Source organism: Typha latifolia, chromosome 1 (assembly GCF_019914945.1).
Source record: "Typha latifolia isolate L0001 chromosome 1, TyphaL0001v2, whole genome shotgun sequence".
Taxonomy (NCBI): domain Eukaryota; kingdom Viridiplantae; phylum Streptophyta; class Magnoliopsida; order Poales; family Typhaceae; genus Typha; species Typha latifolia.
In genome coordinates this window covers 13671477-13685549 of record NC_133086.1, presented here as the reverse complement: position 1 = coordinate 13685549, position 14073 = coordinate 13671477, and the positions used below count along the sequence as shown (strand labels likewise).

The 14073-nt window shown below is 38.6% G+C and overlaps 1 protein-coding gene across 11 annotated transcripts in view; it reads right to left on the bottom strand.

Moving 5' to 3' along the window:
• LOC140785116 (uncharacterized) overlaps positions 1-14073 on the bottom strand; it is a 59769-nt gene that overhangs the window by 19465 nt on the left and 26231 nt on the right. For all 11 annotated transcript variants that reach the window (XM_073132859.1, XM_073132876.1, XM_073132866.1 and 8 more), the window contains exon 2: positions 5464-9822. In XM_073132859.1, the coding sequence (XP_072988960.1) occupies positions 5464-9822 (4359 nt within the window). The remainder of the gene's footprint in view (positions 1-5463; positions 9823-14073) is intronic.

The following is a 14073-nucleotide window of genomic DNA, read 5'->3' as shown; positions in this document are numbered from 1 at the left end:
ACAGTGGTATCAGTGCTACAGACCCTTCTTCAGGCCATTGGAGGACAGTCATCGCAGACTCCGGCTACATCAGAGTCAAGGCCCCTTAGTCTAGATAGGGGTACAGTGTTTGAAATTTTTTTGAAGGCATCTCCATCTACCTTTAGAGGGACTACTGATCCGATTAAAGCAGAGGCATGGCTGCTGCGAATCGAGAAGATATTGCGAGTATTGGATTGTCAGAGGATCAAAGGGTTGCCTTGACGACCTATATGTTTGAGGATCGAGCAGAGCATTGGTGGCAGATGATTGAGCGCCAGTACATTGGATGAGAGAAAGAGCTGACCTGGGAAAACTTTAAGAGGATTTTCTTCGAGAGGTACTATCCTCGGGCCTTAAAGAAAAAGAATCACGATGAGTTCTTTGAGCTATGACAGGGAGGCATGTCTGTGGTGAACTTTGAGGCGAGGTTCACCGAGCTGTTGCGATTTGTTCCACATATAGCAGCGAGCGAGGAAGAGAAAGTTAGCTTTTTCGAGGGTAAGTTGCGGCCAGCCATCAGAGATGGGATTTCACTATTCCAGTGTTAGACACTTCTAGAAATGCTGTCTAAGACACTCCTCGCCGAGAGAAATATTGGGGAGCTTCGCCGAGAACGAGAACAGCAGCATCCACAAAAGAAGCCGAGGAGGTATCAGGAGCAAAACAGAGGTGGTCAGTCGTCTGGACAGCCCTTGAGGGCCGGGAGTGGACCAAACCCTTCTAGGGGAGGTCCTAAACAGAGTCAGCTTAAAAATTGTACGAGGTGTGGATGTTCCTATTCGTCTAGTGTTGGGTGCAATGGAGTACCCCGAAGCTGCTACAACTGTGGAAGACCCGGCCACTTGGTGAGAGATTGCAGAGCACCAAGTGGGGGATGGCGTCCAACTTCTCAGCAGGATCAACAGCATCGACCGTCCCAGTCTGGTGCAGCGAATAGTAGGCCTCCAGCGAGTAGCAGAAATCCATGAGTGAGGCCAGAGAATAAAGGAAGAATTTATACTTTGACGCAGGAAGAGGCTGAGCACTCACCATCCGTGGTGCAAGGTACATTATCTATTTCTTCCATACCAGCTAAAGTCCTTATAGACTCTGGAGCCTCACACTCTTTTGGTTCACCTGATTTTCTTTCCTTTCTACCTATCGCATCTGAGATTATGGAATCATATTTAGCAGTGACTACACCCATAGGGAGGACCATACTTTTAAATCTTATTTGCAGATCTTGTTTAGTAGAGATAGATGATCATAAACTTCCAGTAGATCTTATTTGTCTAGACATGCATGATTTTGATTTATACTAGGTATCGATTGGTTATCTGCACATCATGCTATAGTAGATTGTAGAATGAAAAGGGTTACATTTTATATCCCGGAGAAGCTAGAATTTTTCTTCCAGGGTGAGTGGAAGATTCTTACGACTAGTATTATCTCAGCACTTCGAGCAAATCGATTAATGAAGAAAGGATGCCCAGGCTTTTTTGCATCGGTAGTGGGTGTGGAGCGTGCAGAGCAAGAGACTCATGAACTTCAAGTGGTAAATGAATTTCCAGATGTTTTTCCTGAAGATCTACCTGGTCTTCCACCCGATAGAGAGATAGACTTCACCATAGATTTGCTCCCTAGCACTGAACCAATATCAAAGACACCCTATAGGATGGCACCAGCATAACTTAGAGAGCTGCAGACCCAACTTCAAGAGTTGCTGGATTTAGGTTTTATTCATCCGAGTGTATCACTTTGGGGAGCACCAGTTCTATTTGTAAAGAAGAAAGATGGGTCGATGCGTCTTTGCATTGATTATCGGGAGTTAAATAAAGTCACTGTAAAGAATAGGTATCCATTACCCCGAAACGATGATCTTTTTGATCACCGCAAGGCTCTTCAGGTCTCCTTAAAAATCAATTTGAGATCTGGTTATCACCAATTGAAGATTAAGAATGAAGATATTGCAAAGACTGCATTTAGGACTCGCTATGGCCATTATGAGTTCTTAGTGATGCCTTTTGGCCTTACAAATGCACCTGCAACTTTTATGGACTTAATGAACGGAGTCTTCAAAACCTTCTTGGACCAGTTTGTTGTGATATTCATTGACGATATATTGATCTATTCCAAGAGCAGGGAAAAGCATGAGGAACATCTGAGGACAATACTTCAAACTCTTCGTGAGGAAAAGCTTTATGCAAAGTTTAAGAAGTGTGAGTTTTGGTTGGATGAGATGGCTTTCTTAAGACATATAATCAGCAAGGATGAAGTCAAGGTTGATCAAAAGAAGATCGAGGCTGTTAGCAAATGGCCAAGGCCTACTTTAGTATCTAAAGTACATAGTTTCCTTGGATTGGCAGGCTACTATAGAAGGTTTGTGGAAGTATTTTCACAAATTGCCTTGCCACTTACTCACCTCACCAAAAAGGGAGTGAGATTTGAGTGGTCAGATGATTGTGAAAATAGCTTCCAAGTGCTCAAGCAGAGATTGATTTCAGCTCCTATCCTTTCATTTTCGACAGAGGGCGGCAATTTTGTAATTTACAGTGATGCATCCCGACAGGGTCTCGGTTGTGTTTTGATGTAGCATGGAAAGGTGATAGCTTATGCTTTTAGACAACTTAAGATTCATGAGAAGAACTATCCTACTCATGACCTTGAGTTGGCTACGGTGGTTTTTGATTTGGCGTCACTATCTTTATGGAGAATCTTGTGAAATTTTCACTGATCACAAAAGCCTCAAGTATATTTTCACTCAGAAAGAACTTAATTTGAGGCAGCGCAGGTGACTATAATTAATCAAAGATTATGATGTTAGTATCAATTACCATCCTAAGAAGGCAAATGTGGTAGCTGATGCTTTGAGCAGGAAATCATCAGAAGGGCACTTATCAGCACTTGTCAGCAGTGTATTATTGAAGAATTCAGACGCTTGAAAATTGAGGTAACACCAAATCCAGAGAGAGCAGCTATTTGCAGCTGGCTAGTGGTCAAACCTACATTTTTAGATCGCATCCAGGCTGCTCAATTAGAGGATGCCAACCTCAAGAAGATCTTGGAAAGATTAGAAAAAGGAGAAACTCTTGGCTATTCGAGATCATATGAAGGACTAGTCAAGTATCATAATTGAGTCTGCGTCCTAGCCAGTGAAGAGTTAAGGAATGAAATTATGTCAGAGGCTCATAGTTCAGGATTCAGTATCCACCTAGGCAACACGAAAATGTATAGAGATTTACGAGAAAACTTCTGGTGGAATGGCATGAAGAAGGACATAGCTAACTTTGTGGCCAGATGTCTCACTTGTCAGCAAATCAAAGTTGAGCACCAAAAACCTGTAGGGATGTTACAGCCTTTGCCTTTATCGGAATGGAAGTGGGAGTATGTGACTATGGACTTTGTCTCAAGATTTCCTCGCACTAGATCAAATTATGATGCAATTTGGGTGATCGTGGACAGACTAACTAAGTCTGCTCACTTTTTGGCTATTCGTATGACTTACTCCCTAGATCGTCTTGCACAACTTTATATTAGGAAGATTATTCGACTCCATAGCGCACTTTTGTCTATCGTATCTGATCGAGATCCTCATTTTGTTTAAAGAGCATGCTTATTGCAAATTGTTATGGATATTGTTGATTTTAGTTAATCTTATTCAACATTAATATAATTTAGAATTTATTTGGTTTTCGAGTGGATTTCACTCACTGAGCTATAGTTGTTGGCTTATGGATTCTTTTTTTTTGTATTTATTTATCTATCTTAGGTAATAGTCAGCGGGGCAACTAAGCGAGATGTACTCAGACTCCACCTCCACTTAAGATTCACCTATTTACTTTTCTGCTTTTTTGGATTTATTTATTTTGTTAGAGACTCAAAAATAATAACATTGTTTTATGTTTATTGCAATTAGTTATAAATTTAATAAAGAAGATTTTCATTTTATTTATTTATTTGTGTATCTCAAGTATATTGAGATGCACGGCCGGTCATGATTCCTATTTCGGGTCGTGACATGAACACGATAGGGCAATATATGTGTAAGTGGATCCTCTTTTGGTAATAAGTGCACTCCATTAATTTTCTCTCAAGATGATGTTCAAAAGAGGGAAAGAAGAGATGTAGATCAATCAAAATTGGGAATTTAGTACCATTTCCACGACAAGGGGTTCATATCTAACCAAGAAATATTAATGGAATAATAGATATTTTGACATACTAGTTGCTGATGAATTAACCAGTCTATTGATGAAAGTGATTAAATTAGCTTGAACAAGACTGATTTTTGTAGAATCTTTTTGGGATGAGAATTATTTGAACTTGACCAAGAACTGCTATGCCAATGGGAAACGTGGTACGGTGTGTGCTGGCAGCACTCCCCTATGCCTAAGCATGCCACCCCGTGCCGATGTGTGCCATTGTCTGTATCGCTTGTATTGCTAGATACGATGGATTTGTTTTGAGTACCACCTCATACCTATTTAGCTTAGACAAAGAGACTTCTTTTTGAGATCTCTCTAGTCTTTATTGGTAGGCTTGTTTCCCAAACCAAATAGAAGAAAAGAAGGAGAAAGAGAGATTTGGGAGAGGAGGTGGATCCAAGGATGAGAACTTCATTAAAAGATATGCATTTTTATTTTTTTCTTCCTAATTTCTTTGGTTTAGAAACCAGATCCGAGATTAATCATCCTAGTCATAGCAAAATGAAGCTAAATCTATCATTTGTACGAGTCATTCTATATAGGTATAGCATTTTATGCTAAAACTGTATAAAATAGTCTTTAGTCTTTAAAACATAGGAATCAAGGGGAAAGGAAAATCATTTGATACTATGAGTTGAATCATACTTTTTATTGACATTTGCTATAGTGAAGTCTTTTACAACATTATCTAGGGATAAAAGACTCTAATGTAGGCTTTAATACATATATTAGAACTTAAAATATGTATAAATATCCTAAAAAAAACTTATTTAGAGATGTGCTAGTGTACCAATGACACACTGGGGTGTGTTGATTGGCATGTGTTGCGCCAGTGGGGTATTGGCAGGCATGTGCCATTGGTGTAGCAATCATTGAACTTGACAATAAATTCTCAAATATTGGGCAACAAATAACCCATTACACTGACTTATATTAAATTATACCCAAGTACTCAACTTCTCTCCTTAATAGTGAAATCAAAGTTCCTATATGTAAAACCATCCAAAAACAATCTAAAAGATGATGTTATACTCGATGGCTGGAATTATATCATTTCAATATGCTATACATTATTAAGGATAAATATGTGCTAAGAAGATATGGCTTCTATGATCAAAATTTGTTCCAAACATGAGAAAGCTAGCTCTTACTCGGGCTTGGCTTGATGAACACTACTGACTTCATTTACAAAATTCAAATTGCAAAAACTTTTGAAAGAAGATGAAAAGGATGGGATAGAGATCTTTCTTTCAGATACCTGACAAGCGGGAATTAGTTCATTTGGCAATTCTGGAATAGAGTCATGAGAAATTCCTTCCATACTAGTTGGTGATCCCTCTTTGTCTATCTTCTCTTTTTCCAGGTTTATGATTTCTATTAGGTCAATTTCCTTGTGCTCCACTTTTAGAGGATCTTCAAGCATATGGTCCTTTGGCTCATGTAACTTTCTTTGTTCCACAAGTACCTCATTGTTTATTTCTTCAACATGCTCGTTAGTCTTGACTAGTGAAGTTTCTTCTGCATATTCCGTTTCGGAAGTTTCTGCTTCTACCGACTGGCCAACGACATTGATGAAACTTTGACAATTGGATGGTTCCATCTCTGTTAATTCAGACTTATCAACTGCATTTCTATGACACTGGCTGTCGTCCATCACTGGAACTCCTTCCATACAAGTTGGTGATCCTTCTTTGTCTATGTTTTCTTTTTCTGGGTTTATGATTTCTGTCAGGTCAACTCCCTTGCATACAACAATTACAGGATCTTCAAGCATGTGGTCCTTTGGTTCATCATGTACTTTTCTGGGTTCCACAGGTTCATCATTGTTTATTTCCTTAACATGCTCTTTTTTCTTGAATAATGAAGTTTCTTCTGCATTTTTTCTTTCTGCAGTATCTGGTACTACTGAATGGCAAACAACATTGATGAAACATTGATAATTGGATTGTTCCATCTCTGTGAATTCAGACTTGTCAATTGCATTTCCATAACACTGGCCTCCATCTGTCATTGGAACACCTTCCATACTAGTTGATGATCCTTCTTTGCCTATACTTTCTTTTTCTGGGTTTATGATTTCTGTTAGGTCAACTACCTTGCATTCAACATTTAGAGGATCTTCAAGCATATGGTCCTTTGGTTCATCAACTTTTCTGTGTTCCACATGTACCTCATTGTTTATTTCTTCAACATGCTCCTTGGTCTTGATCAATGAAGTTTCTTCTGCATTTCCTGTTTCTGAACTATCTGGTACTACTGAATGGCCAACAACATTGATGAAACCTTGATAATTGGATGGTTCCATCTCTGTTAGTTCAGGCTTATCAACTGCATTGATATAACACTGGCCTTCATCTGTCACTAAAATTCCTTCCAATCTAGTTGGTGATCTTTCTTTGTCTATCTTTTCTTTTTCTGAGTTTATGATTTTTGTCAGGTCAACTCCCTTGCATACAACATTTAGAGGATCTTCAAGCATATGGTCCATTGGCTCATCATGTACTTTTATGTGTTCCACAGGTATCTCATTGTTTATTTCTTCAACATGCTCCTTGGTCTTGATCAATGATGTTTCTTCTGCATTTCCAATTTCTGAACTATTTGCTGCTACCAAATGGCCAACAACATTGATGAAACCTTGATAATTGGATGGTTCCATCTGTGTTAGTTTGGACTTGTCAATTGCATTTCTGTAACACTGGCCTCTGTCAGTCATTGGAACACCTTCCATACTAGTTGACGATCCTTCTTTGCCTATCTTTTCTTTTTCTGGGTTTATGATCTCTGTTAGGTCAACTACCTTGCATACAACATTTAGAGGATATTCAAGCATATGGTCCCTTGGCTCATCATGTACTTTTCTGGGTTCCACAGTTTCCTCATTGTTTATTTCTTCAACATGCTCTTTAGTATTGATTAATGAAGTTTCTTTTGTATTTTCTCTTTCTGCCATATCTGCTACTACTGAATGGCCAACAACATTGATGAAACCTTGATAATTGGATGCTTCCATCTCTGTTAGTTCAGACTTGTCAATTACACTTCTATAACACCGGCCTCCTGTCATTGGAACTCCTTCCACACTAGTTGGTGATCCTTCATTGTCTATCTTTTCTTTTTCTGGGTTTATGATTTCCGTCAGGTCAACTCCCTTGCATACAACATTTGAAGGATCTTCTGGCATCTGGTCCTTTGGCCCATCATGTACTTTTCTGGGTTCCACACGTATGTCATTGCTAAGTTTTTCAACATGATCTTTAGTCTTGACTAATGAAGTTTCTTCTGCATTTTCTATTTCTGAAGTATCTGCTACTACCGAGTGGCCAATAACACTAATGGAACCTTGATAATTGGATGGTTCCATCTCTGTTAGTTCGTCAACTGCATTTGTATAACACTGGTCTTCATCTGTCACTGTTTCAGATGTTTCCACTGGCACTTTCTTCTCTTGTTCTTCTTTCATTGACTGCATCTCATCAGCTAATTGTCTGTTGAAAGAAGCATTAATGTTCCTATTATCAACTTTCTCTTCTGGGACTCCATCTCCTACACCATCAGTTGAATCTGTGTTCTCTAGATTTTCCTTTATTACATCTCCTGAAATCTCTGGTGAATGTGTAGGAATTGCTGACACTTCACTTTCTCTCTCATCAACTGCTTCACCAAATTCTTGATCCCGTTTGAGCTTTTCTTCTGGGTTGACTTCAGCCTCATTAATCATATACTCTTCTCTCCCCAAGATTTTTTCAATATACTGGGTGGCATCATTTGTTTGAAGGTTGCTTTCTCTTTGCAAGACAATGCGAGCTTCTTCAAGGCTCGTAACATACACTTGGACATTCTGGATGCTTTGTACTTCTACATTTTCTGAGACAATGATGTCCATGTGTCCATCTTGTACTTGTTTCTTATTATCTAATTCTTTATTCTTTACATTTTTGCTCACATAAAAGGTCTCAGGGCCTTTGTCTATCTCTGCTGAATCAGTACTCCCAATATGTACTGCTTCGTTATCAACAGAATGAGACTTTTCCACGTTCTTTTTCATCATTGCAGTGCTCGAGTTATTATTGATTTCAATGTTCTTGTCATCCTTGCAAATTTCCTCTGTTGCAGCGGCACTGGTGGTTTGCAACTGTTGTGGTGCCATAACTCCCTGGTCCACTATATCTGAAAGCACTTGATTCTTCTTCACATGTTCTTCTTGTGGTAGCAACATAATTGATAGCTCATTTACTGACACTTTTTCTAATGTCTTTCCATAATCAGACGTGTCAGGATGTTGAGATCCGCTGTCTGACCTGAGTCCTTCTGTACTTTGTTCTTTTTCAGGATCCCTTTCCTTGTCCTCTCCATCTTCTTGAGGGCAATGTTCTTTCGGTTCCAGAACAGAAAAGTTGCTAGATCTCTCAATTTGTTCATCACCATTCTGCAGATCTATCTCCAGATTCTCTGATACTGACAGTATGTCTGGGTTCATACTTCCAGTTATATTTGGTTTTACCATTTCTGATTCACTTTTATCTATGAATTCTTCCAAATTTTTTTCTGTTAGCTCAGGATAGATAGATTTCTCCTGCTTCAGATCATCGACATGATCCTTCATGTTCTCTAGGTGTTTCTGTTGGTTTTCCGTAGTGTTCTCTGTACTTCTATTCACTGCCTTTTTCTCTTCCATAGGAAAATCAATTTCAGTTATCGGACTGGCAACAATTGTTTCGACTGCATGATCCAGAGATTCCAGACTTTCCTTTTCCATGGCACTATCATGTGCTTCTCTACTATTATGAAGATTGTCACCAATCATAATGTTGCATTGCAAAGCTGTCTCTTTAAGTGCCAATTTATCACTTTTATAGTTCATTTCCTCATCTTCTGCTGATTCAAGATTAGGTTCTCTACTTTTGTCAGAAATCTGCTGGATGTTATCCTTGTTTTTGGCCATCTCCTTTTGCAATATAATGTCATCTGTGACTTCAATAGCTTGTTCATCTTCTACCTTTGAGTCCTCATTTTCAAATTCTGGAACAGCTATATCTTCTGATGATATCTCTCCATCAGTTACAGGATTATTATCATCTATTGTAGCTTTTTCATCCATTATATTACTCTCATCAGTTTTTGGAAGACTTTCTTCCCTTGGAAGATCTTCTGTAGGCCCTTTATCTTTTGTCAAGTGTAATTTGTGGGTTTCATCTTTTCCCTTTCCACATTCATCATTCTGATAATATTTTGAAAGTTCTCCACTCTCTGGAATATCTTCTTTACCAGTGCTTTCTCCTTGTAGAACAGAGAAGGAATCACTTAAAGCATATTCTAAAGGAATCTGAACTTCCATAAGTGCTTCAATAAAACTTTCACTATCAGAAGTATTCAGAGTTCCTTCAGTAACTGAATCTGAAGCTTCATGCAAACTGCTGCTCTTTTCTGTAGCTCTGGCATCACTTTGATTTTTCTCAATATTTTCTATGTTATGCGAGGAAACTGAACCAGAAATATTACTTTTTATATCCAAACTATTCAGATACTTCTCAATATTTCCCACCAATTTGTTTTCATATTCTGGTGGATTTGCAATGTGAACAAATCCTAAATCTGTAGTTTCCCCTTGTTTGTTCTGCAGAAAACATGACCCTCTAGATTGTTAAGCTTCAAAAGATCATACCCTTGTATGATGAGATTTCAGCAATCATTCTAATATGTCAATGATCAGAGCCAAGTGATAGTATTATTGTTAGAAATATTACTGGTAAATTATATGAGCTCGTATCCTCTTTAGACTCATACTAGGACAAAATAATATTCTGAAACAGAACAGAAAAATTAATCTTAGGACAGAAAATATCCTCATGGCTATGATTATTTTAGACATTCATTTATATTATGTTAGTGTCTTATATCAGTTTTATGTACATGAAGTGAAATGAAGATTGAACTTCGAAGAATCAATAAGTCCTGGATGCAATGCCAACAAGAGGTCTGATGGATAACTCCAGGTAATGGCTGAATGTGATAAAGAGAGAGAAGAGGAGGGAGAAGATGGTTGGTGCCCAAGGAGGAGGGGAGGTCTGACAGAGGAAGGGAGGGAGAAACCGGTGCCAATAGAGGCTTATGACTAGGTGTTGAAGGAGGTGGGGAAAGGAGGATAGGTCGAAGATGAGAGGAAAGATTAGGGAAATGATCAATTTTCAATTCCTGATTCATGCAGGTTTGCATGCTAGTATATATTGAAGGCTAACCGATTAATCCAAACCAAAATTATTAACCAAAGTACTAAACCACATCAAATTCATCAATAAGCCAAATGACTAACACAAGCTCAAATTAAACTAAACCTAGTACCGAATTAAACAACTAGCTAGATAAGTGACTCTCCATAAGCCTAATGTCTACAAGGTAGTCCGGTCTGAACTGGAATCATATCAAAATCAATTACTAACAGAATGTGATTGAGGCAGTTGAAAGAGCATGGATCTTTTATGTCCTAAATTCCTAATAATGTTGCTTACACAATGTTCTGCCCTAATAGTTGGGCTTTTAGCTGGGGAGTTGGAGGTTCTACAAGGTCATCAACTCCAGATCTTGTACAACAATTAGAGCTAACTTGTCTCAAACTACTGCTAGCAGGCTAGACACAAAGATGTGGTATGTGCTATCTCATGTGAATACACTAGGGTCTACTGAAGAAATTAACTATGTAAACATTTACTTCTGACCTTTGCTACTAGTAGGGGTGTAAAGGAGCCGAGCCTGACCTGTGGTCAAGGGCAGCATGGGGTCGACCGCTTCTTCCCGTCCTTCCGTCGGGGAACAAATATATCGCAGAAATGTGTTATCAATCGAACAAGATCGAAAAGCAACCGGGCTTGAGTTGAGTTGGATCCCCTAGCACTAACTCTTCGATATATTTCTTGCTCAAATTATCAGAAGCATTATGAATTTAATAATAGGAACAGATTTCCTTATTTGTGCTACTCCGAAGATTTCCTAAGCAAAGTGATAACTCTTCCTCAGCCAGGCGTGAGTGAGCCAAATCTAGCTCAGGCTCGGCTCAAAATTATTTTTGAGCCTTGTTTGATATTTAGGCTTGGCTCAGCTCAAGTCGAGCTGAGCTAGCCTGAGTCTGAGCCTGATTAGAGGAGGAGGTCGATAGAAGAGGAGGCCAGAGGAGGAGGATGAGGAAGCAGCCGGAGGAGTAGGAGGAGGCCGGAGGAGGAGACGACGAGAACAACCTTTCTCTATATCTAAGTCAATAGGCCATTTTCTGTCACGACCCGGAATAGGAATCATGACTGGCCATGCATCTCAATATGCTTGAGATACATGAAGCCTTAATAATACTTTCTACTATTACAATAGCAAATAAATAAGTAAAATGAAAAATTGCTTTATTAAATTTCATACTAATTGCAATAAACATAAAATAATATTATTGTTTTTGAGTCTCTAACGAAATAAATAAACTTCTAATCTAAAGCATAAAATCTAAAAGGGCAGAAAAGTAATTGGGTGAATCCTAAATGGAGGTGGAGTCCGGGTACAATATGCAATAGGCATGCTCTTTAAATAATAACAATGATAACAATAGAGAGAGTCACAACTTGTAACCTTGCACGGTTTCAACATATTAACATCTTTTCAATATTTATACTGTCATATGTCTCAATGGGTCTAAACCCTGTGGATCTACATCAATTAGAAGTCACCTCGAGATGATGTTCATGACTTTTCTTCATAGCTGATTCGGTTAGGGTCATCAGATGGTATCACCATGTGATCAACACATTCAAGTTTTTTTCACTAACCGTTGAGAGAAATTAGAGTCACTTAGAAAATTTCTCATTTATCCTAGGACTGTTCCCTAACTCCACCAGAGTCACCTAAAAAAGTCACCGTAGTGATCTGATTTAGGATTTTTCCGTGGATTTCCAGATAGACTTGAGTCACCACGGAAAATCGCAATCGATTTATACTGGGATTGTTTTCTAAGTCGTACCAATACTAGTTTCATTTTTCTTTTCACAAATTTCAATATTTGCACGAAGTATGGTGATGCACTGAGTATAATAATAAAATTTTTATTATTATTTATTATTTAAGGTGGTGATTTCTAGTACGTGAGCTAGAGATTTGAGATTTCGATTGTCTTGCCTAGACTCAGGTAAGTGGGTTCACTCACATGTTTATTTTATTGTATTTCGTATTTTTGTCAGACCATGTAAATTTTCTGTGTGCAAATTATTTATTTCACCCTTATGTGTAAAAATTAAATTGTTACAAATTCTGTGTGCAAATCTATTTATTTCATCCGTACGTGCGAAAATTTAATTGTTTTATTTTCTGTGTGCATTTAATTATTATATTCAATGTATCACCATACTTTGTGCAAATATTAAAATTTGTGAAAAGAAAATTGAGACTAGTATTGATACGACTTAGAGAACAGTCCCGGTATAAATCGTTTGCGATTTTTCGTGGTGACTTAAGTCTATTTGGAAGTCCAGGGGAAAGTCCTAAATTAGATCACTGCGGTGACTTTCTTAGGTGACTCTGGCGGGGTTAGGGAACAGTCCTAGGATAAATGAGAAAAATTCCTAGGTGACTCTAACTTCTCTCAACGGTTAGAGGAAAAGACAGAGTGTGTTAATCACAAGATGATACCCTCTGATGACCCTAATCGGATCAGCTATGAAGAAAAGTCCTGAGCGTCATCTCGAGGTGACTTCTAGTTGATGTGGATCCACAGGGTTTAGACCCATTGAGACATATAATAGTATAAATATCAAAAGATGTTAATATGTTGAAAACGTGCAAGGTTACAAGTTGTAACATCTCTCTCTATTGTTATCATTGTTATTATTTAGAGAGCATGCCTATTGCATATTGTGATGGATATTGTTGTTTTTAGTTTAATTTATTCAGCATTAATATGAATTAAAATTTATTTGGTTAGTGAGTAGATTCCACTCACTGAGCTATAGTTATTGGCTCATGGGTTCTATTGTTTTTGTATTTATTTCAGGTATAGTCAGCGGGGCGACTGAGCGAGATGTACCCGGACTCCACCTCCACTTAGGATTCACCTATTTACCTTTCCGCTTTTTTGATTTTATGCTTTAGATTAGACATTTTATTTATTTAGTTTAGAGACTCAAAAACATTAACATTGTTTTATATTTTTATTGCAATTAGTTATAAAATTTAATAAAGCACATTCTCATTTAAATTATTATATATATATTTTTTGCCATCGTACACTTTAGAGAGTATTAATAAGGCTTCATGCATCTCAAGCATATTGAGATGCATGGCCGGTTATGATTCCTATTTTGGGTCGTGACACTGTCGGAGTCACGCCGTGGAATTGGCCTGTCGGAGTGCCGCTGGAGCCATCGGAGACCACCACGTAACTCCTTGGTAAGCCCTCTCCTACCCCTCAATTTTAATTAAAGTTTAATAAGATAAAATAAAAATACCTAAATTGGGTTTTGCAGCTTCATCGGCAAATCAGGCTGACCGGTGGCTTCGGGCTACTGCTGCTCATGCTCAAGAGCTCCAAGTCGTTGGCCTTGTGCCATGGTTGCCTTTTGGGAAAGCCCTCATGGCTCCAGTCGTCGTTGGCTTTGGAGTCGGCCATCTGCGGTGGGTTCTCCTCCACCTCGTGAGGATGACGAAGTCGCGAGAGAGAGAGAGAGAGAGAGAGAGAGAGTCGAGGGGCTTGAGGGTGGTCGTACCCCGTCGCTCCCTCAACTCTTCTCTTCCTTGCGTCGGTCGTGGGAAGAAAAGGAATTGGGTGGGGCTCGGGTTTAACCCGAGCCAACCCTTTTCTTTTGAGTTCGGGTTTGGGTTTGGATTTCGGATCCAAAGA